A 22,940-nucleotide genomic window follows, 5' to 3' on the forward strand; every position below is an offset into this window, starting at 1 on the left:
TGTAACGTGATTTTCAGTAATGTATTCAAAGCATTAAACAAGTCGGCAGCCTAGACTTATAAAAAAACAACAAATGGTATGACTTTGGGAAGTCTTTATTTTCTCACTTTGTGCGTAATAGTAACTCAGTTGCTCAATTAGCATAATACAAATGAATCAAGGGAGCAGCAACCACACTATGCACATTCAAATCACACTCAACCTCTGCTCCCAAGAGTTTGAGTTTGTCCTGTGATACAGCCAAGAGAAGAAAAATTACCTTTATCACTAGAAGCAGTTATTAATGCACAAGGAAAAAAAATCTTTGTCCCTATTCCTGCCGTAGGGTAGCAGAGGTATAACAAAAGCTGGGATGCTTATTTTGCGGGGCAAAATTAAGTGACTTTGCATCACTCGGTTTTGCTTTGGAAACCACCAGACTGAATGAGGAAATAAATTAAATTAGTGGCATGGGACCTATAGACAGAATTAAGATGACTACAGTTGGAGCACAGATCAGAACCATAGCCAGGAAATTTGATTTATATGTATGTTAAAGGTTGTAGGGATGGAACTATTTAGGTCAGTATCTGTTATGTGTGGCCATGATATCACCATATGGAGATAAGAAGGGGACTTAACTTCATGGTCTTTGCTAGGCTTAGTGAGCAAACGCCTGGAAACCTCACATCCATCCATATAGTGAAGACAGATTATAGGTTCCAGAAATATTAATCAGCCAAAATTATAGATCACTGTACTAGATAATACCCAGTTTCAAGCTCTATAGCAATCCCTTGTTATCTAGTTACATTCAGAATCTGAGAAAGTTACTGATCAGTACATTTACACATCTCAAAACAAAGTACAACAGAAAAATTGTAGTACAAAGCTACAGAAAATTTATATTTCTCCCTCACACTATAGAGTGGAAGTCAAGGAATTTTATCTACTCATTAGAACAGCTCTATCATAAAATAAATAAGAGACTTCCTCTCAGAGCCACCTTACAAGAATATTTGGATACATAGCTTCATATGATTTTACTTTACTAGTATTATTTCTCACACCTGTTTTGATGCCTTGATTTTTAGATAGAAAAATATTCTAACATTAAATATCTGTAGAGTTTTAGGTCTTTATTCATGCATTGAGAGAACTTTGTTTTTCTTGGAACCTCAGGGCACCTGAAAGTGTCTTTTCATTGCTTTTGATACAACATTCCTAAGTTTCATACCTGTTTGTTTACAAAAGTGTCATCTTGTGCTATTTAAGGCCGAAAAGCCTATTTTGTTCCATTCTAAGACCAATAAAATAGATTTTAAGTTTTCTTTAAAGGTGCTTTTATAATCATGCTAATTCAGTCATCTTGATATTTACAGCACGTCTTTTGAGAAGTAAAAACCACTTAATTGAAATGTAAAATGGTAAACAATTGCAAGTGATACAATAAAGGAATCCACTTATACAAAAAAATTTCACCAGAGACAAGTAATAAATAAAACAAACCACTTGTAAAAAGTCCACTGAAAGCAGGCACAAGAGTTATTTGTATCCATTTGGGCTAAATTTATTAACAAAACGGCCCCATCTAAAAAGTTTGCTCTCTTGAGATAGGCAAACCAAATGTATATGAATTGCAGATGACTATATAATGTATTTGTAATGTGTCCATTTGGAGTGACTGCAACATTAGTGATATGAGGAAACTTTAGTCAATATCCTGTACTCTGCGACAGATCTCTGCTGTATAGTCTGAACACTTAGCGTTACCTCCCAAATCTTTCGTTAGGACCTGAGAGAGAAAAAAAAAAGACATTTTAATTAAAAAAAAATGTAATCTGACTATTGCAACTTCTAAATTAATTTTACATTATGAACAGAGTATGAGATACTATGCATGCAAGGGAACAATGTTAATTGTCTGAGGTTCTCTGTAATACAACAATTTTAACAGAAATGAGCTTGCAAACTGCAGCATGGACAGAAGGCAAATTCAAACAGCAGGTTTTCATCATAGTAGTAGGTTAGCACGTTAAGACTTTAGCAGCAGCATTATGCTGGATAGCCATCAGTCATGGATGGTTTAAACACAACAAATCCTGCATCTTGGCAGGGGGTTAGACTAGATGACCCTTGCCATTCCTTCTAACTCTATGGTTCTATGATTAGTGTGCTTGGTTCTCATAGACTGTGCTTGGTTCTCACCTGAGCCCCACAGACTGTGTCTAGTGCTTACCTCGGTCTGAGCCCCATAGACTGTGCTTGGTACTACAGCTCTGCCTGACTACAAGCCAGAGCCCAGACTGCTTGTGGCCCTGCCCTGCTTGAAGGCTGGGGCCCACTGAGTACCATTAATTCCCCCGTTCCTTGTTTTTGAGAGTACTCTAGCAGACCAGACTGCATGGAGATGTGGCCTCCCTCAGAGGCGAATTTGGAGGGAAGGCCACGCCAGCTTACAAGGAGTAAGATCTTTAATTGGGAAGGGGAAGAATGCAAAAAGTTAAATGATGGGAAAAGGTGCTGACTAGATACAATGGTGGGCAAATGTGGGATAATGGCATTGCCTGGCCTCTTTGGTAAGGCACAATAATGGGGCAATTTGCACGATAGAGACTAATGGTCTTGGACATATACAGCAAGATCCTAAAGAAGTGTGTATGGAGGGACCTGCAGGCACAAGAGAGGACAATTTATAATTTTAGGGTTTTGTCATTTTCATTGCACTGCACAATTTCTAAGTGAAAGCTGAGTTCTCTCCATTGTGAGCATATAGAGCCATCACATAGTGAGCCATTAGCAAACAAATGCCTGTTCTATCAACCACTGTGTCGCTGATTTACAGATAAAGGACTTCCACTCCAGACAGCAGATCTCGTGCTTTTCAGAAGCATTTCACATTTACTTGTAATTTAAATAGGATTTGTAAGTGTCTCCTATGTACAGTATGGCAGCCACCACAAACAGGCTTATAAAATAAACATCTTTTCATTTTATCCTGTTCAATATTTGCATAAAAATCCACTTGTGAGGAATTACAAAACATCCTCCTATGCTCCTGGACCAACGAAATTTCACCAGCGTGGCTAAGTAATGTTCCTTTTTTCAAGCACAATCTTTAGATTCCACCTACATGCATTTTAAAAAGATGAAAGCCAAGATGGCAGTGAAAAGAGTAGGTAAGGCTCAACTTCTGGAAACACGAATTCAAATTTTACTCAAGTTACAAGTGAAAATCAATTTGATGGTCTCCAAATCTTAGACACTAACTGAGAGGTGGGCAAACTAAGGCTCGTGGCCCAGCTCGTCCTGCCTGGCCCCTGAGCTCCTGGCATGGCAGGCTCACCCCCAGTCCCCCCACTGCTGTTCCCCCTCCCCCCCAGCCTCAGCTCGCCCTGCCATTGTGCTCTGTGGGGGCGCGGCTGTAAGCTCCTGGGGCAGCGCAGATGCAGAGCCAGACCTGACCTGGTGCTCTGTGCTGCGTGGTGGCAGAAGCGGTGGCATGGCCCGACTCCAGCCAGGTGGCGTGGCTGTAGCGCTGCCGTAGTGCCACCAGCCACCAGTGCTCCAGGCAGCGTGCTAAGGGGGCACGGAGCGGGTGGGAGAAGGGTTGGATAGAGGGCAGGGGAGTGTGAGGTGGTGGTCAGGGGTGTGGATGGGACGAGGCGGTCGGGGGGAACAGGGGGTTGAATGAGGGCAGAGGTCCGGGGGGGGGGGGGGAAGTCAGGAAGAAGGAGGGGTTGGATGGGGTGGCAGGGGGCAGTCAGGGGACAGGGACGTGTGGATGCAGCAGGGGTCCCAGAGGGGCCGTCAGGGAACAGGAGGGGTTAGATGGGGCAGGAGTCCTCGGGTGGGGGGGCAGATAGGAGTTGGGGGCCAGGCCATAACCCCCTCCTCTAACCAGTCCTCCGTACAATTTATGAAATGTGATGCAGCCTTCTGGCCAAAAAGTTTGCCCACCCCTGCACTGACTGCATAAGACAAGCCATGAACACAATTGAGCAAAATCTAGCTTGTGTGTCAAATTCTGGCCTCGTTTACACCTAGGTAACCCTACCAAGTCAATGAGGTTGCAGGGAAGAAGTTCAGAAAAGACCCGAGTCCAGAATGGGAACAAAGGTGGTATAGGTCATGAATGAAATGCTTTGGGAAAGTTACATGGTGACACCTATACAAGACATACAGACAACACTAGAGACAACCAGAGACAGAAAAATCGATTCCTTTACCTTCTTGAGCACCAAATATACACACAGAAAGAATCTGTATTTTATAATTTAGATTCCATAGGGGCCAACTAAAGCTGACTCCTCCATTGTGCTTACAGGGGCCAGGCCCAATCTCCATTCTAGGACTTCATAAGCTGAGTCTGTCCCAACATGAGGGTGGAGAGACACTGCACCTTTTCGGGGAGTGCAAGTGCTCTTTTCAGTCAGCTGAATCTACATGTCCCCCAGCGTTTCCCAAGGCAGTGTGCCCACTCTTGCTGAGACAGTGAGCCTCTGCATCCTCCTCATAATCTGTAGTTTAGGCTTTGCTGTTCTATATTAATTATTGTAGAGATAGGAAAAGTGATAAGGTCAATACTTTGTCTGTAAACCCTGAGAATACCTTTCTAGCTTTAATTGTTTCAAAACATGCAGTCTCAATTTTTGAGGCATATTCATGCAGTCCCATATGACGCAGCATCATCACAGCACTCAGAAGAAGGGCAGTTGGATTTGCTAAATCTTTTCCTGCAATGTCTGGTGCTGTTCCATGAACCTACAGATAAAAATGAAATTAGCTGTATTATGAAGCCGATACATCAAGTGTTTAGTGTCTGTTTTGTTGTCTAAAGTAATTTAGACAATTGAAAAATTAATCTGAGTTAATATTGTAAGCTACTTCAAATGTAATTCTTCTGAACAAAGCGTATTCATCCAATCAGAATACAAAACCATAATAGATTAAGATGGGGGGGGGGGGAGAGTTTCAAAGACAAAGAAAGGGGAATTAGGTGTCCAGTTCCCATTTGCTTGCACTGGGAACTGGACACCTAACTCCTTCGTACTCTTCAAAAGTCTTTCCCCTAAAAATCCAGAGGACATGGATATCCTAAAAGGTGATGTCCCTGAAAACTAAAAATTATTCAAGAGTCTTTCTAAAGTAGGTGAATAAATATATTACAATTCCTATAAAACTATTGTATTTGAAATCTTGGTTTAAAACACTGCACTGACTGCATTATTTCCTTGATTGTTAAAAGCCAATCGAAATAACTAATCATTTTAAAAGTAACATTTCTTTTCATGCAGAATGTAAGTAAGCTCCACAATTAAAGCAGTCGGACATTTTGCAGAGAATGTATTTCTGTAATGGCTACAGGATTATCCTGTAGTTTTAGGTTTCTAGGCAAAGTTAGTTAATAAAATTCCCTCCCGCAAAAGAGATCTTACAGATTCAAAGATTGCGATTCCATTAGCTCCAATGTTCCCGCTTGGTGTTACTCCAAGGCCCCCAATCAATCCAGCACACAAGTCACTGGAAGAAAAAATTCTTCACGTAAATTACAAAGGTACAACCTCCTACCAACAAGGTATACAGAGATTATTTTAATAGTTTATTCCATATTAATAAAACAAAGTTTGGCTGCCAACACAGCCAGTGGTTAATGTGTTTAACCCTGTGGCAAAAAGGACACGTAATAAGTTAGCTATACTACAGCGGCATGTTTGAAGACAAGCAGGACCAACAAAAACAGTTTAATGAGGAAAATGACAGGGGAACTTCCAATTCTAAGACAGAGCTTACCAAAATGATACGGCAAGGTGGAAAATACTACAAACTTAACCCCCCTCCATGATACCATTAGAAATCTCAAAAATTCAAAGAAATAACAGTTTATGGGTTTTATGTAATTATTTGAAAGTCTTTCAATGTATAATCCAACATTTTCCCCAATAAATTAGAGAAATTCCATATGAGAGCTGCCTATAAAGATGCCAGAACTTTGCTCACAAGAAATCTGAATTACTAACAACTATTATGCAAAACTGAAGGAAACAGATGTTAAATGACGCAAGATTGCTTTGTTCCTTCATTACCAAACAGCCTATATGATCTGTGAAAGAATTAAAGAAAGCAACACAAAAGTCTGGTTTTAGAGGGGTTTCCTCCAAGAGCAATATGAGCAAGGGCTAAGCCAACAAGTGCCTATAAAACACAATCCTGAAAGGGAAAGACATTAAAGCAGCATTGTCAAATGTTGATATTTAGAAAACTATTCAAAACCCACTTCTGTACCAATGACTACAAGAAATCAGTCACTCAATAAGTGCTAAACAAACAGGAAGTGGGAAATAGTCTATATAACAATTTTTTAAATTTAAAATAGAGGTACTAGCTTTGCCTGTATGTTTTATCCTCGTCCTCTATCCTTCATTCGTCACTTTAGGTATTACAAACTTCAAGGTAGGGAACGTCATCCAATATCTACTCAGAGGGTAGAACATTTTGGGCACTATGTCATATGGCACTTTCAAAAAGCCATAGGAGCAGCGAACCAGTTTACGGGGAAGTGAGCGTGGTGGAGCCACCTACCTTTATGAAGAAACCCTGCTTGATCAAAACTGAGCACAAATGTAAAACGTTTTAAGGAACTTTCATTAGACCTCAAATTGATCGTGAAATCTATACTAAGTAAAAAGAACATAAGCAACAATGTTGAGGAGAATCAAACTAGGATGCCAGCTAAACCTCAGGAAAGTAAGCAGAGCTATCAGGCAGAAACTTTCAACAGCGACTACAGACAAAATACTACCAGCTGCTGAAGCACGTAGTATTAGTTTGAGCTCTATATTTTGTTCAACCAGAAGGTGATTAGGGAATATAGTAGGAAAGGAAAAATGGTGTGCTTCTAGGTACCTAAAGGAGAGCTGCTTGTTGAGCTAAGTGGTCTTTTCCTTACTATCTGTACAGAACGTGAAAGATGGACTCTACAATGAATTAGTTCACAATGGTATTTACACCAGCTTTACTCAACTGCCACAGCCAAGCCACTTCGTCATTGCAGGGGGATGCCAAGAGCCACAAAAAGAATTTAACCTATTTAAAATGCAAAAATGCCTGTAACAAACACATTGAATTAATTCCTTAATTACATCTACACAGCTAAAACAAAATTACAGCCAGAGCAGTACTAGGATCCATTGAGGGAACCTTAGTTAACACCTCATACCAATTATGAGAAATCTGGCTACTGACACCTGTGTGGGTATTTCTGTTCTCCCTGAGGCAACTGCCATCCCACAATCAAGACATCATGGCCCAGAACCACAACGATATATAGGCTTCTGACTTCCATTGATTTCAATGGCAGTTAGGAGCGTAAACACCTGTGTGAATCTGGACCCAGGAGATTCCTTTCTTAATCCTTAGAAGAGAACCAATACAAGGCTATGAAGCCACATGCAACTCAAATAGCAACAGGCTGAGAAATCATTGCAATCCTAGGAGTTTATTTAAAGTATTTTACACACACACCCAAATATGTTTTTAAAATAATTTTCATTTATTTATGATTGGTAAGGAGCTTAAATCCTCCATTCAGTGTTTTTCACTTTACTGTAGTAGTTGTAGTCTAGAAAATCTGTAGTTCTAAGTGTATGCACATGTGAGTACATATTCCAACTCCATCTGGAAGTAAGCTATTCTGTAGTAAACCTCTCTCTTTTCCAAGGCTTTTGGGGCGGGAGAGTGCACTGAGGGCTGTGACTGGAGTGGGTTCCCTCCCTCTCCACCACCATTCTGGTTCTGGGGTGACTGCAGTTATTTGTTTGTATTAGGATCACATATATTAAAAACACATTCTAACACCCAGAACTGCAGAGAGATATTTTGATTCAGGTCAAACTCTTGAAAAGTAAGATAAACAACATTATAAGATTTCCTGGATGATACAAGAGAAGCAAGGACCAAATTCTTATATAGTTATATGCACACACATTTAAGAATTCAGATTAAAGACACTAGTTTTTGCTAGGTGATAAGAACAGCCTCAAATTCAATTAAGTAAGTGTTTTATGGCAAATAGGTCTGGCAGTTGATTTCACAAGTCAAATTAATTGTTTTGATGGCAGAGTGTTAAGTATCAACTTTCCTCAAAAATGACGGTCTGAGAAAACAGTAACTGAAGGAACCTTAGTGAGTATTTATACAGACGTTCATTTCACACACATCCTTCCATTTTATATCTGAATCACATTTACATGGTATATAGACAAACACCATCCCTTCCTATGCCGTAAAGCACAGCCTCATCATACAGCTCCCTCGATACTTAAGTTATTCTGTGTTGGTTCTCAACTGCAGCTTTTCTTTCTAGGATACTGAGAATCTGAAAGGGTTATGTTTTAACCTTCTGGATGCTGAAAACAGACACCCAATTGCCTAACTTTTAATCTGAATGGTAATCTTGAAAATGATGGTATTTTAAGAGTTACATTATAACCAGCTCACTTCGGCTTACCTCAGAATGTCACCATACAGGTTTGGCATAACAAGCACATCAAATTGTGATGGATCCTGTACCATCTAGGAAGAAAATTGTTTTAATTTTAAGGTCATGTATTGTAACTATAAAAAGCTGGATATAATGGATTAAGTACTCACGTTCAGACACACAGTATCAAGGTACATTTCATTAAATTTAATATCTTTATAGTTTTCTGCAGCTTCCCTGCATTTTCTCAGAAAAAGCCCATCAGACATTCGCCTGCAATTAGACAAAGAGAAGAATGTTATAGAGCATGGCTGAGTAAACAAGTTTTAAAAAGCAACTGCATCAAGGTAAGTATGGTTGTACTCTGGAAACAAGGAATAAATAGAAAAATATAGGCCAGATTCTCACTAAGGAACTACTGGGGAACCCAAAGATGGCTTTTCACTTCCTTGTTTGTAGGGTCAGCCAAGAGCTGGTTCAACTGTTGAGCAAATGAGGGTAGTTTCTAATTTGGGCTGGCTTGTAATGGCCCCCTAGGGGGCTGGAAATAGCCAGAGAGAAGCATGTTTGACCATGGCCCACTCCTGCACCCAACACTACCCCTATTTGGGAGGGCAAGTGCATGTATGAAAAGGATGGCACAGAGTTGGCTCCACCAGCCTTACACCACTTGGGAATTCCTCTCACAAGTGGGGGGATTCCCAGCTGCCTGGTTGAAGCAGCTATAAGGCTGTTTTATGTCATGACTCAAACCAGGGGATGTCACCCCAAGCCAAGATCTGGCCCTAACAGTCTAATTTAGCAACAGATCAAAAAATTACTTCACGTTAACTTTTCTGATTTCATTGCATTAGAAACATTCTTACAATTTGCTATATGTTCAGAGCAAAGTCTTTGTCCTTATTTTTGACAGTTTGGAAGCAAAGGTTTGTTTTGTTTTAATATACACATCAAACTTCTCAAAAATGTTTACTATACAGAATGAGAGCTAGGTTGTCAAAACTTATCTGAACTGACACCTCAGTGAGTTGAACTGCACTTGTCAGTTGCATCGAAGACAGAAGTGAGACTGACAGTAATTAGAAATTAGATGTGGAAAAGTACATCCTCCCAACAAGCACATTTTTCACTAAGTACGTGTTTTTTGGTCAAAACACTTTAATATCCACCTCTGGTATGCACTACTAAAGCAAACAAAAGTGACACTTTTGTAATTAAAGCCTGTGCATACAAATAGACAAAGAAGTGTTATATAATTCCGTACGTATTGTGACTCAGTTCTGAGGCTTATTGTGAAGTGCTTTGAAATCCTTGGGTGAAAGTCACCGTCTACAGTAGCACAGCTACAGCACTGTAGCAGCGCCACTGTTGCCCAGATGCTTCCTACGGAAAGGGTTTTTCCATTGCTGCAGGTAAACTATCTTTCCAAGAGGCCATAGCTAAGACAATGGAAAAATTCTTCTGTGAACTTAGCCATGCCTCTACTGGAGGTTAGGCTGGCCTAACTACATTGCACAGGGTGCAAAATTTTTCACAGCCATGAGCAACATAGCTAGGTTGAATTAATTTTTAAGTGTAGACCAGGCCTATATATGCAAGTTTCACTTTTAGTGTTTTTATTCTTACATTTACTATTAAATTAGGTAACAGCACAGAGAGAAGGAGCATACTAACTTGTCAGTGATTCAAATATGTAACTAATGCAGTCCCATCAACACTGGGTCAATTTTCCCCATGTTGCTTATGTTTTTCCCCCACTAGCATTAATGGGTGTTACACATCTGAGGGAGATTTCACACGTTACTTTGCATCTTTAAAAGCTCAAAATCCATAGTTTTTAAAATCCATTCATAAGAGTTTGTTACTTTAGGATGTCAACATACATAATGTTTGCTTTATGCACTGCAGTAACATGGCTTCTATGATTGTTTCTGGAATACTCGAAAGCAAATTCAGCAATACGTTTGCTTGCTTCTTCTGTGATGAGTTTGATACTCTGTACAACACCATCAACAATCTGAAAAACAGACAGTTACCACAAGTAAAAACTTAAGCTGATTTATAAAGCAGGAGTTGATAGTGTGAAGATTTGGAACAGCATCATAATTCTGATGGGCAAGTATCTGCAGAGTACTGTACACAAGGTATTTCACATTAAAAATAAATTCTGAATCAGAAGAGTTAATTTAAAAAATAATACTCCCTAATTTTGCCATACAAGATTGCAATTCGCAGAGGAAAGAAAACCCTGCCAGAAAATGAACTGTTTCCCAATAACATACCACATGCTCAATTCCACTGTATTCTCCTTCTGTGTTCTCTCGAATTGTGACAATATTTACATCTGTGTAAGGGGTTTTGTATCCTTCAATTGAAACACAGGGACGAACATTTGCATAAAGATCAAAGGTTTTACGCAGCAGCAGATTCATCGAAGGGTGCCCAGCAGCTATTGGTGTTTTTAAAGGTCCTATAATATACAACAGGAATGAGTGAGATAGAAAAGTACCAATCTAGAATTTAAATTCCCTACAACCATCAGAGAGAGATCTAGGCACAGTCTCATGGGAGACCTGGCTTCCCTTGTTAGGGTCTTGTGTTGGCTGGAGCTGAAAGGCTGAAGACCATTAAAGAGTGAAGTGATTCTGCTGTTTAAGAGCCAATTTGTGACCCCTCTATTCATTTGAGTAGCAATTACACCACCAGCATTCTCACTGAATTCAATAGGACTACTTGGGGAGTAAGGTATTACTCAATGAGAACAACAGGAATCACATTCTGGCTAGGAAGTATTCCAGCAGCAGGGGAACTGGTTTGTGCTGTTTTAGACATGGGCTCCAGTTCAGGGTTCTATTAATACTAATATTCCCATCTCTAATAGTCCTCCTAGTGAACCCATGAAAAGTCTGACAGTAAAGATTGAAGATTTCTGTTGGTGAGAGAGACAAGCTTTTGAGCCTCCACAGAGCTCTGACTCACATGTGGCATGCACCTTCATTTGGGCTTTCACAAAATGTCACCCTGTGAGGGGGGATACCCCCACTGAGAGCAAAAGCATTAACTAAAGAGAGCTTAATTAATGCACCTGCAGGGTGGGTCAGGTTCAATTAAAGATGAGTCCCAGATGGGAAAGAGCTGGATGGTTACTAAAAAGAGGAAGCTCAGAACAGAAGAGGGCTATAGGAAGAAAAGGGAAGAACTTAGAGAGGTCTGCTGGTCCAGGGAAGAACTTCAGGGCAGTAGAGGGAAGAGGAGACCTGGGGGAGAGAAGGTCTTGGGATCCTCTCCTAAGAAGATCCGGCAAAGGACACAAAGACATGGTGGAGCAACTCTGATAAAAGGGCAGGGTCTAGATTTCCTGGAACAGAGCCCTGGGAGGCATTTAACTGGGGAATGGAGCACAGGGAAAACTGAATAAAAAGGTCAAGCTTGAGGAGGGCAAAAGTTGGCTTACATTTATTTTTTTCAGTTGAGATTTGTTGGGGGACTCCAAGCCATGGCCCTTAAAAGAAAAAAAAAGTGCACCTTGCGAGGTCATGTAGCTTAGGGAGATGGAAAAGTTGTGGCATCTGAGCCAAATACAGGTACCCAAAGGGCCTAGGAAGGAGCTGTTGAAGGAGCTGGGTTTCCTTCTGATGAGGCAGAAGGAAACCCAGAGTGGTGGCAGGGGGTAGGTCAGAATTGACAGACCTTGCCTGCTCACTAAACAGTCCCTGAGCTGGAACCTAAAGGTGCACGAGGGCCTGGGTTCCCCTGCCAAGGAAGGTGGCATGAAGCCCCCTTACAAGGGAATATGGACTTCTGAAACTTTGAGATGAGTGTAAGGACCTCAGGGCCCAGAGTTGGTGGGAGAAAGACCTGATGTAAGGACACTGGACTTTCGTTTGTTGGACTGTTACTCTGGAAGGGGGACTATAAGTGACCTGGTCAGAGGACTAAGTCATGAGAAGTGGCAGACCACTAGATTTGGAGCAGCTGTTGACAGGGAGCACTAGAGGAAGAAAGCCTGGTATGCAATGCCCAGTCGTGAAGGGTAATGCCACCGGTGAGTCAGCTCTTCAACACACCCCAATTGCTATGTTAATTTACTGAAATGCAATGCCATTTATGAAATGGTGTGGGTGGGTTTCACACAGGGAAGCTTAGAGGATATTTTCCTAGCCAGAATTGGCTAATGTGTAGGTATGTTCACTCGTTAAATGAGAAAGCTGCACTAAAAGTTGAAATAAAGTCATGCTTTGACATTTCAAACGACTGCTATCATGCAATGTGTACCCTAGAATTAACCATTCTATTATGGTGTACAGTACTTTGTCTTTTACATTGCCACACACACTTCCAAGAACACCCTCCCCACAGTACAAGCAACGGTTGCTTTTAATAGCTCAACATTGAACCCTGCAGTACCTTTCAGTCCCATCTTGTTTTTATCCATGGATTCTTTAGCATCTAGAGGAATCATCCACTTTCCTCCTGGTCCCTGGATAGCTGTAACATTTCTCTCTTCCCACTGAATAGGAACCTAAACACATTTGTTCCACATTATCTTCTGCATTAGGAATTTTGTAAGTGTGTGTGTGCGTGCATATTATATCTAATTTCTTACAAGAAGAAATGCTGAAGGGATTTTACTCAGACCTCCCACAGTAATTTATCTCTGAGCTGGCAAGCATGGGCTAACTCTTTAAAGGAGAGTCCCAATGTAACTAACTACTGAAGGCACTATGAGATGCCTACTATAATATTTTTCCAGACTTGTATCATTAGAACTACTTCCACCACACTATCTACACTTTCAGCTTGTGTTTTTAGTATGGAGATCTCTCTCATGTTAGATTTTTTAAATTCATTTTGTATTTCTTGAAAATAAGACTTTTAAAATTAAACTTAGTAATTAAACAAGATCATCAAAAGTTCCTAACAGAGAGGAACAGACCTGACTGTGCTGCATGTCTAAATAGAATGCTGTGAATGTTTCAGTCAGTCCCACTCATCAGTACTGTCTTAATTTTCATTTATCTAGGGAATCTCCCTCTTATGAAAGGTTACCACAGGTTTTTTTTTTTTTTTTAAGGAAGGAGTGTAAAGGAAAGATACAATTATGCTGTCATAGATGAACAATATAACTGTATGCTATGCTCATTAGACCACCAGCACCTTTGAAACAGAACAAATTAGAGAATTTCCAGTTTATGTTAACATGCTTTTTTAATCTTGAATCAGCTGATTTCCTATCAGGAGTAATCCAAACTAGACATTCCCTTTCAATCTCTCTCAGGTGTTATATAAAATCTTATCACTGTTGTATTTAAGTCTATTCCCTGTCTCTCAAAACTGAACTACATATGAGCTCTTTAATATGAAGTTGTACCCCATATAATCAAGAATAGTTAATCTAAGCCTTTTTCAATGTTAGATATCTTGTAGTGGGAAGTAGAATTTTAAGGATAAACTCCTTTTTGGTACCAATGGTGGCAGAGCTTTGGAGCGGAGACCAGAGCTGGAATGTGGAGCTGCAGGTTTTTGCCTGGAGCTGGAGCAGAACCAGAGCATAGCTCCAAAGCCCTGAATGGTGAGGAACCATTTTAACTTACCAAGATTATTTCAGAAGAGGTACATTTTGATTTTGTATGCATCTTCTCTCAAATTCTGAGTAAGTGTTATAGTACATATGCAGAGAAATCTTTGGATATGTTAGGTTTCCATATTGAGAAGATAAATAGGTTTAAAGTAGGGCTGTCAAGCAATTAATCTCAATATATTGCACTGTTAAACAATAATAGAATACCATTTAAATATTTTTGGATGTTTTCTACATTTTCAAATATATTGATTTCAATCACAACCCAGAATACAAAGTGTATAGGGCTCACTATTTTTTATTACAAATATTTGCACTGTAAAAAAAAATCATTTCTCAATTCACCTAATACAAGTATTGTAGTGCAATCTCTTTATCATGCAAGTTGAACTTAAATGTAAAATTACATACAAAAAAAATCCTGTATTCAAAAAAAAAAAAAAGTCAAACTTTAGCGCCTACAAGTCCAATCAGTACTACTACTTGTTCAGCCAGTTTGCTCAGACAAGTTTATTTACATTTGCAGAAGAAAATGCTGCCTGCTTCTTGTTTACAATGTCACCTGAAAGTGAGAACAGGCATTTGCATGGTACCGTTGTAGCTAGTGTCGCAAGATATTTCCATGCCATGTGCACTAAAGATTCATATGTGCCTTCATGCTTCAACCATCACTTCAGGGGACATGCACCCATGTTGACGTGTTCTGCTTGATAACCATCCACAGCAGTGTAGACCAACTCATGTTCATTTTCATCATCATCAGTCGGATGCCACCAGCAGAAGGTTTATTTTGTTTTTTGGGGTTTGGGTTCTGTAGTTTCTGCATCAGAGTGTTGCTCTTTTAAGACTTCTGAAAGCATGTGCCATACCTCATCCCTCTCAGATTTTGGAAGGCACTTCAGATTCTTAAATCTTGGGTCAAGTGCTGTAGCTATCGTTAGAAATTTCACATTGGTATCTTCTTTGCATTTTGTCAAATTTGCAGTGAAAGTGTTCTTAAAACAAACATGTGCTGGGTCGTCATACGAGACTGCTATAACATGAAATATATGGCAGAATGTGGGTAAATCAAAGCAGGAGACATACAATACTCCCTCAAGGACTTCAGTCACAAATTTAATTAACACTTTTTTTTAAACAAGCATCATCAACATGGAAGCATGTCCTCTGAAACGATGGCCGCAGCATGAAGAGGCATATGATTCTTTAGCGCATCTGGCACATAAATATCTTGCAACGCCAGCTACAACAGTGCCATGCGAATGCCCGTTCTCACTTTCAGGTGACATTGTAATTAAGAAGTGGGAACATTATCTCTCATAAATATAAACAAACTGATTTCTCTTAGCAATTGACTGAACAAGAAGAAGGACTGAGTGGACCTGTAGGCTCTGAAGTTTTACACTGTTAAATAACTGCACTCAAAAACAAAACAAAAAAACCCTATATTTGAAAGTTGCAGTTTCATGATAAAGAGATTGCACTACAGTACTTGTATGAAGTGAATTGAAAAAAAACTATTTTTACAGTGCAAATATTTGTAATAAAAATATAAAGTGATTCCTGTACACTTTGTATTCTGTGTTGTAATTGAAATGGATGTTTTTCTACATTTTCAAATATATCTAAAATATGTAATATACTTCAGTTGGTATTCTATTAACAGTGTGATTAATCATAATTAATTTTTTTTGAGTTAATTGGGTGAATTAACTGCAATTAAATCGACAGCCCTTGTTTAAAGCAATAGTGGATTAATTTCAGATATACTGCTAAAAACAAGCCAATCTTTTTAACGTACGCTTTTCTTTTATTTGTAGCCACAAATCAAAGTGGACAAAAGGACACCTTTCTCTCAGTAGCTGCATATTTACTCAATTAGATAATTATTTCACAGGAAATACTGTAGCTTATATTTCTAAGAACTAAAAACACAGTATTTGCTGTGAGCTTCCCATTCCTTTCCCAAGAGGTACAGGCCCCGTCTTGATACTGCAACCTAACCACTCTGTTATGTTATATATATGAAGCTTCAGTAATTTCTCTCTCTTTGGCTAGAGATACAACCCAGACACTTGACAATTTGGTGAAAAATTCCAAAGTGGAACCCCCACAAACTTAAACAGAAGTCACAAGTAAAATCTCTAAACAGGATATGGTAAGCTGAAGTAGTAGTATTCAACTCACTTCAAGTTGTAATGTACATGATGAACAAGGCAAATGAATTGCTTACTTTAGCAGCATCAAAAATCTTCATAACAGCAGCAGAAATCTCCGGTCCTATGCCATCCCCTGGGATTAAGGTTACTGTCTGTACCTATGCAAGAAGTCAGATAGTACACCTAAGGAACACTGCATTCATCAGAGCATTTACAAGTGTTTTTGATGAAAATCAAGCTAGTTGCTAGAACAGAGAACAATCACTCAATTGCCAAAATCACTTTAAAAGATGGCACTGCACTAAAGAGGAGTGCAAGCAGGAAATCTGTTTCCCAGCCAAACATCTTGCACAGTGTTCCAAATAATCCACCTGGTGCCTCAATCTTTCTGACATACAAAGGTGGCTAACCTAATGGAAAGGCAGCCTTCCTATTCACAATTCTCCCCAGTACAATACAGGTATTTTATTTCTTCCTGGCACTTTGTACAGGAGATAGCATTGTCCAGTTATGTCCCGCACTACAACAGGCTCCAGTCATGCTAAGCTGTTCCTAGAGAAGATTTTGTTCGAAGGTTATTTTCCTAATTTTGTGAAGTCCAACATTGATTTTAAAAAAGCTTCACTTATTTAGCTTTCTTAAGTGATCTTCTTTCTAGAACTTATTTTTAGCAAAATGAAGTTATTTTTCCACCATAATTTCTGCTGAGTGTCCCCAGCACTTTGTTTCTGATGTAATCCCTGAAGCAGAGGAAACTGACTGCACAGCTTGGACTCATCATGTATCTAGGGAAGCAAATGATCAAACTTGGTTTAAAGATCTAAGAACTGCTACTCTGGGTTTACTTTTACCATTCCTTTTGAATCTTAGAAATAGGCATTTAGTTTTCAGACCAACCTTCATAGGAGTCTTTTAATATCAATAAAAGCAGCCCCAGATACAACGTTATCTGAAAAAGTCCTGATTAGGATCAACTGTGAAAACACAAAATGTGTTTCCCAGTTGGTCACACAAGATACAAAATATATATTGAAATGGTGAATATCTTTTGAAGAAACAGTCATTGAGGTTAACTATAAAGAAAAGAGAAAGTGGAGATTCAGAAAAAGGAAACAAACTAATGGGGATGTGAGGATTGCTATTTATAAGGCTCATCAGTTATGTTAGATACACAATTATTTGAATGCCTTCAAGAATTGCCATGCCCTCTGACACTCCAGCCGACTGCTCGGCTGTTATGCTTGTGTTTTCTTTCTCCCCCATTGATATAACTGGTTACATAGCAATGTGTGGCTGTAGTACAGTCAAAAGAAGGATGTAAGATCTTGCATTAAGTCTGAAATGCCAACTTTAGTGTACATAGAGCCTGAGGTGCAACACCCATTCTTAATTCTTTCACTAATATACAAGCCATGGGCAACTTCTTGGTTTCTCTTTTTCCCATATGTTTTATAACACATAGTGGAGAGCTATAATGATAGCATTAAAAGCCAGAGTCTCTCCTGAAATTCACACCACCCATAAAAGAGTAGGCATTGCATTGATACATACATCAGCCAGAGCAGTTTTCAAAAGCCTCTTTAAATGAGGCTTCAAGAGCATGTTTATGTGTATTTTGTACGTACACACAGAGGGTAAGAAACCCAAATATAATCAAATCACTTACAAAAACAAGCTCAAGAGAAAAATCACACAATCATATTGTAAACTAAAATGTAGCATTACAGAGGGACTTCAAAAGGGCAGATGTCTAGATATTCTAAAAGCAGCAGTTTTTAAATGTCAATATTAATACTGGTATAAAAGTGTTTACAGAATTCTTTAAAGACTTCATAGGTATAGATTTGAATGAAGCTACAAGACATTTGCTAAACAGCAATAAGTCTACTGCTTATAGAAAAGTTTGCAAAATTAAAAAGATGCTTGGAAGCTTCTCAACAACATTGACACTGAAGTTTCTGTAAAAGTTTCAGAAGGGTTGATTTCTAAGCCGTCGCTATCCTATTAATGTGATCAAATGATGTGAATTTTCTGTGCAATTGTTATCATTTTTCATAAGGGGTCATTCAAATTATTAGTCTAAGAATATATGATTCTTTTGAATGTGAAATTGTCAAAAGATATTGGTGTTCAAGTTAGTTAACAGAAATCCAACATGGCCTAAGAGCATATGGCCACTGTACTTGCAGCTTATCTTTAAAAGTGTGTGGAAAGGTAATATAGCAACCCTATCTTATTCAGTAAGTTGCCCAGTACTTTTATTGAGAAACTTCTCAAAAGAAAAAAAAATACTATTATACTCACAGCACTACTAAAACATCTGGTCACCTGTTTTTGGTTTTTGAAAACTCCTAGCAACCGAGACACCTGTAAAAACAAAGATATTTTAGTGTGTGAACAGAAAGCAAGACAACATTAATTTATAACACTGCAGCAGGTTTGCATTTTATAGTACACTTATTTCAGTTCATATTTTATACTAGGAGTGTCTTTGCTAACATTAGTTGTCATACATTTAGTATGTAAATATTTTCTTCAGATGACCAAAACTTTCAGTTTGCAAACATTTTAATTATTTTCTCTTGTATTTTCAAGAGTTTTAAATGTACACTCTGCTACCAACAAATATTTCTTCCATTCTTTATGAATTTTGACAATGAGCTTGTAATATATTGACTGAATGTTAGGAAAAGAGTAAATTCCACCACAAACACTATGTGGATTTCTAAATCTAAAATAAGAGAACTTTAGAACCTCCATTAAATGTTTGTCCTTGTAGCCAATAAACTGTGATTTATTATAAGAACAAAAATGTGTAGAGGCACAGTCCATGAAAGCCATGGAAATGAAGGGAACATACTCATATTACACATTGGACCAAAAGATGCAATAATTTTAGTTATATGGATAATGATTGACTAATTTTTTTTTATGTGTATGGCTGTAGCACCTAATAGCTCTAGTTAAGTACCAAGACCCTGTTGTGCTAGGCACTGCACAGACAGAATAAAAAGATGATCCTTGCCCCAAAGAGACAACAGATGGATACAGATGGGAGAGCACAAGGACATAAAACAATAAGCTGAAGCTATTCCTTCAAGTGGAGAGCTGATACAAAGCTGCAATGAAACTTACAGCGAAATTTGTGACAAACAGAACAAGTCATGAAATATGAAAACACTGTCTTTACAAGTACTGAAAATGTAGCCCAAGGATTTTGCTGCAAGATTTGATTAGTAGCAGCCTTGATGGCACTTAAATACCTGGGATAGGATTTTCAAAAGCACTCGGCATTGGCCTTACTACCATTGAAGCCCATGGAAGTTTTACCACTGATTTCAATGGGAGCAAAGTCAGGCCAATGGTAAGCATTTATGAAAATGCCCTCTTGGCATTTTCATATCTGGATTGCACTCATGAATATGGTGAAATTTTAACTACAAGTTCATTTTAAATGTGGTGATATTATTAGTAAAGTGGCTGACGCAATGATACTTAGACAATTCTTAAGAAGGGTGTATACTAAAGAGATGTTTTTCGTTTGAAAAAGAACTAATTTATTGTAAAAAGTAGTATACTGGCAGACTAAAATATAGATACATCGTGTCATACTGATATAAGTATCAGTTGGAAGGACTGGATAAAAGACAGTCAGACACATTTCACCTGAAACTTACTACTGTAACCTCCCACCATAGGTCTTTGACACTTATGCTGAGTTGGCATTAAGAACATAACTGTATGACAAGGACTATGGAGTGTAAGCAAAATGATTAGAAATGATGTAGTTCTCATATAGGATATTTGTAATGAATGTTGTAGAAAAGGTAATTCATTCTGAGCTGTAACAGAACATGAAACCCACAATGTAATAACAGCAAGCAAGTGCTGCATATCATAACAAGCTGCACGCTTGAGAGAGAAGCAGGCACAACAGAAAAGGTGAACTGGCTCAGCTACATAAACACTCGGGTGTCTTCATGGCATAGTTCTTGCCTGTGGTACCAAAGGATAACTTTGGAGACAAGTGAAAATTATAGACAGGACTCTATTATAGACAGCTAGTGTAGTATAGCAGTTGGAGCAGGGGACTGGGAATCAGACCTATGCTTACTGGAAGTTATGAGCCTGACAGAGGATTCACATAGTGAAATTCTATAGCCTGTGTTAAACAGGGCCTTTGACTAGACGATCAGATTGCTCTGTTATGGCCTTAATTATGTTTCAATGAATTAGAACTGTTTTTGTCCAAATTAGTAAAAATTTAACAGAGGACACAATGAGGTTGAATTTTTCAATGATCCGGCCTATGCTATGTTGAATGCAGGTCTGATAGTAAAAGTTTGTTTGCTGGAAAATACTGAAAAGTATTGCTCACTATGTTGTGGACAGTAAGTGGATGCTATTAAGTATAGGCTGGGCATCTTTCAAGAAGATCAGAGGAACTTTATTCTTGTTTATACAATACAATTAACCGTTTCTGCAGAACAGCTTCTAGAATAACGACAGTTTTCAAAAACCAAAAAGTGTTGGTGGACATGAGTGCAGAGGACTGCAAGTTAGAATATAAATACAAAGTATTAATAAGCTTGTTTTTTTTCCAGACTCCAGAATGAAAGACATAACATTAATGCATTGTGAAAGTGGTCCTATCACTAGAATCCATTTTTAGTCTAACGCTAAAAGATTAAATAAAAGGAGTATATGGGAGCAAGCTGTTAGTAGCTTATTCAAAAACACAAGTAGCAGTAAATGCATTAAAAATGCACATTACTGAACTTCAGGAAAATTATCTCCCGTTTTACTGCTAAAATATGAGGCACATCAGAGGTAAGATGAACTCTATTTGCATTGCTGCTAGTTTGAAGAATAAGGATTTTACTGCTCTGTTACCTGCAAACACCAATGTATGCAAATTTACAAGAATCAGATAGCTAAAGCAGCAAAGAATCCCGTGGCACCTTATAGACTAACAGACTTTTTGGAGCATGAGCTTTCATGGGTGAATACCCATTTTGTCAGATGCATGTCACATCTAACAAAGTGGGTTTTCACCCACGAAAGCTCATGCTCCAAAAAGTCTGTTAGTCTATAAGGTGCCACAGGATTCTTTGCTGCTTTTACAGATCCAGACTAACACGGCTACCCCTCTGAAACTTGATAGATAGCTAAAATATCAGCTGAAGATTCCCCATATACTAACAGTGCAATTTTCCTAGGTACAGCAGCCCTAAGAACATTTAACCTTGGCAAGAACCAAGTGTGTGTTCATGGACAACACCGCCATGCTTCAGAAGCCCCACACTGTCCAAGTGTAGCAGCCTCTCAGAAAACCATTGGCTAATGGCCACAGACAGTAGGGAATAGGACCTTGGCCTGTAATGGATAAAGAATAGGAAATACAATGTCATTACTAACTTGAGAACAAATGGCTTTTACAAAAGTAAGTACTGTAAGATACAATCAGGAGGCGAAAGGGAAGCAAGTCCAGCTCAATAGGCAGGTAAGAGTGTTCTTCCCAGTACTAAACTAATTATGAAATAAAATATCCAACGTCTTCTTGTAAAGATCTGCAGGTGCGGGGAAGCAGGTAGCGGGGTGGTTGTCTGGCTCCCTCTGTCGCGTTACAGTGCAGGGTGGAAAGGTCACCGCCGCCCTAGCTCCCTCCACCCAGAGATGCGGCAAGGGGATTCAAGGGCACTAAACAGGCTCTGCTTGGACTGAACCAAGGACCGCGGCGTTTGACATCTCAGAACCGTGCACACCCCCCCCGCGAAAGCCGAGCCAGGCCCGTTTCCCGCTCCCACCCGCCGGGCCTGCGGCTTCCCAGCTCCCTGCACCGGGGACTCAAGGGCACTAGCAGGCCTGGGGCCCCGTTCCCCCAACGGCGGAGATTTGGGGACAGCGGCCCGAGGAGCAGCGCAGCGTGAGCACTGGGCCGCGCCCCCGACATCCGGACAAGGCCCCCGCGCGCGGCAGCAGCCAGGGGAGCCTCGGGACGCAGGAGGGCCGGGGTCACTCCCCCCCCTCGCCGGGATCACGGCCCCCCTAGCGGCGAGGGCAAGCACGGGGGACCCGCTTACCGTGGGCATCCATGCGGTGGCGGCCATGGTGACGCCTGCTCCGCTCTCCGGCTGCGCTGACAGACCCGACCCCTCTCCGCTCGCTCCCGCTGCTCAGGGGCCGGAATCGGCACGCGCAGTAGCACCGCCCCCGCCTCGGAGGACACGCCCACCCACCGCCAATTGACCCGCCCAGCGCAACGCCGCCCGCCCCAGAGCGAGGCTGTCAGTCAGACAATGGATGATGCCCGGGTAGGGCTAGTGACGCAGCCTGAGGCCCCACCAACCAACGCCTCTCGCAGAGCGCGGGAGTCTCGGTGTTCCCGCCCCCTAAGGCCCCTGGTCTGTCAGCCGGCACAGTGCAAAGAGATAGCGCCTCGGGGCGGGGCTGCTGGGCCTGACCCGCCTGACCGAGCGCGTCAGTCCCGCCCAGGCAGGACGAGGTGCCCAGAGTGCGGCGGGGCTGGTGGGGGTAACTGAGGTGGGGGCGCAGGCTGTTCTCCCGCAGCAGAACTAGCCGGTTCGCGCAGGGTGGGCAGGAGACGGTCAGCGGCCCAGAGAATGGCGGCCCGAGCCAGCGGCAACCCCCGCGGGGGCTCCGCCCAGTGTTGTTATTAATGAGCACCCAAGATGTTCTCAGCCCCGCGCAAGGTGCAGCAGCAGTCAGCGAGCCTCTG

At 40.4% G+C, this 22,940-nt stretch overlaps 1 protein-coding gene across 2 annotated transcripts; it reads right to left on the reverse strand.

Annotated features, from left to right (window-relative positions):
- Positions 1 to 79: 79 nt before the first annotated feature.
- On the reverse strand, positions 80 to 22,405 carry IDH3A (isocitrate dehydrogenase (NAD(+)) 3 catalytic subunit alpha). 2 transcript variants are annotated; one of them, XM_050967044.1, is made up of 11 exons: positions 22,285 to 22,405; positions 18,530 to 18,568; positions 16,276 to 16,359; positions 12,869 to 12,983; positions 10,744 to 10,931; positions 10,345 to 10,478; positions 8,632 to 8,734; positions 8,489 to 8,553; positions 5,418 to 5,502; positions 4,591 to 4,743; positions 80 to 1,774 (listed from the first exon to the last, which is right to left on the reverse strand). In XM_050967044.1, the coding sequence occupies exons 1-11, from the start codon at positions 22,309 to 22,311 to the stop codon at positions 1,691 to 1,693; spliced, it is 1,077 nt and encodes a 358-aa protein (XP_050823001.1). In that variant the 5' UTR covers positions 22,312 to 22,405; the 3' UTR covers positions 80 to 1,690. The 2 variants fall into 2 exon arrangements, with proteins under 2 accessions (XP_050823001.1, XP_050823000.1); XM_050967043.1 differs by having other exon boundaries at positions 18,506 to 18,568.
- Positions 22,406 to 22,940: the final 535 nt, after the last annotated feature.

Source organism: Gopherus flavomarginatus, chromosome 9, assembly GCF_025201925.1.
Source record: "Gopherus flavomarginatus isolate rGopFla2 chromosome 9, rGopFla2.mat.asm, whole genome shotgun sequence".
Taxonomy (NCBI): domain Eukaryota; kingdom Metazoa; phylum Chordata; order Testudines; family Testudinidae; genus Gopherus; species Gopherus flavomarginatus.

Bases quoted from the DNA above. Each gene is read 5' to 3' on its own strand.
- IDH3A (XM_050967043.1), bottom strand. From the start codon at position 22,311: ATGGCCGCCACCGCATGGATGCCCACG. The intron at 12,984-16,275 runs GTAAGCAATTCA...AAATGTGTTTAG, and splicing joins AGATTTTTGATGCTGCTAAA to GTTCCTATTCAGTGGGAAGA. The intron at 8,554-8,631 runs GTGAGTACTTAA...TTTTCTTCCTAG, and splicing joins TTGATACTGTGTGTCTGAAC to ATGGTACAGGATCCATCACA.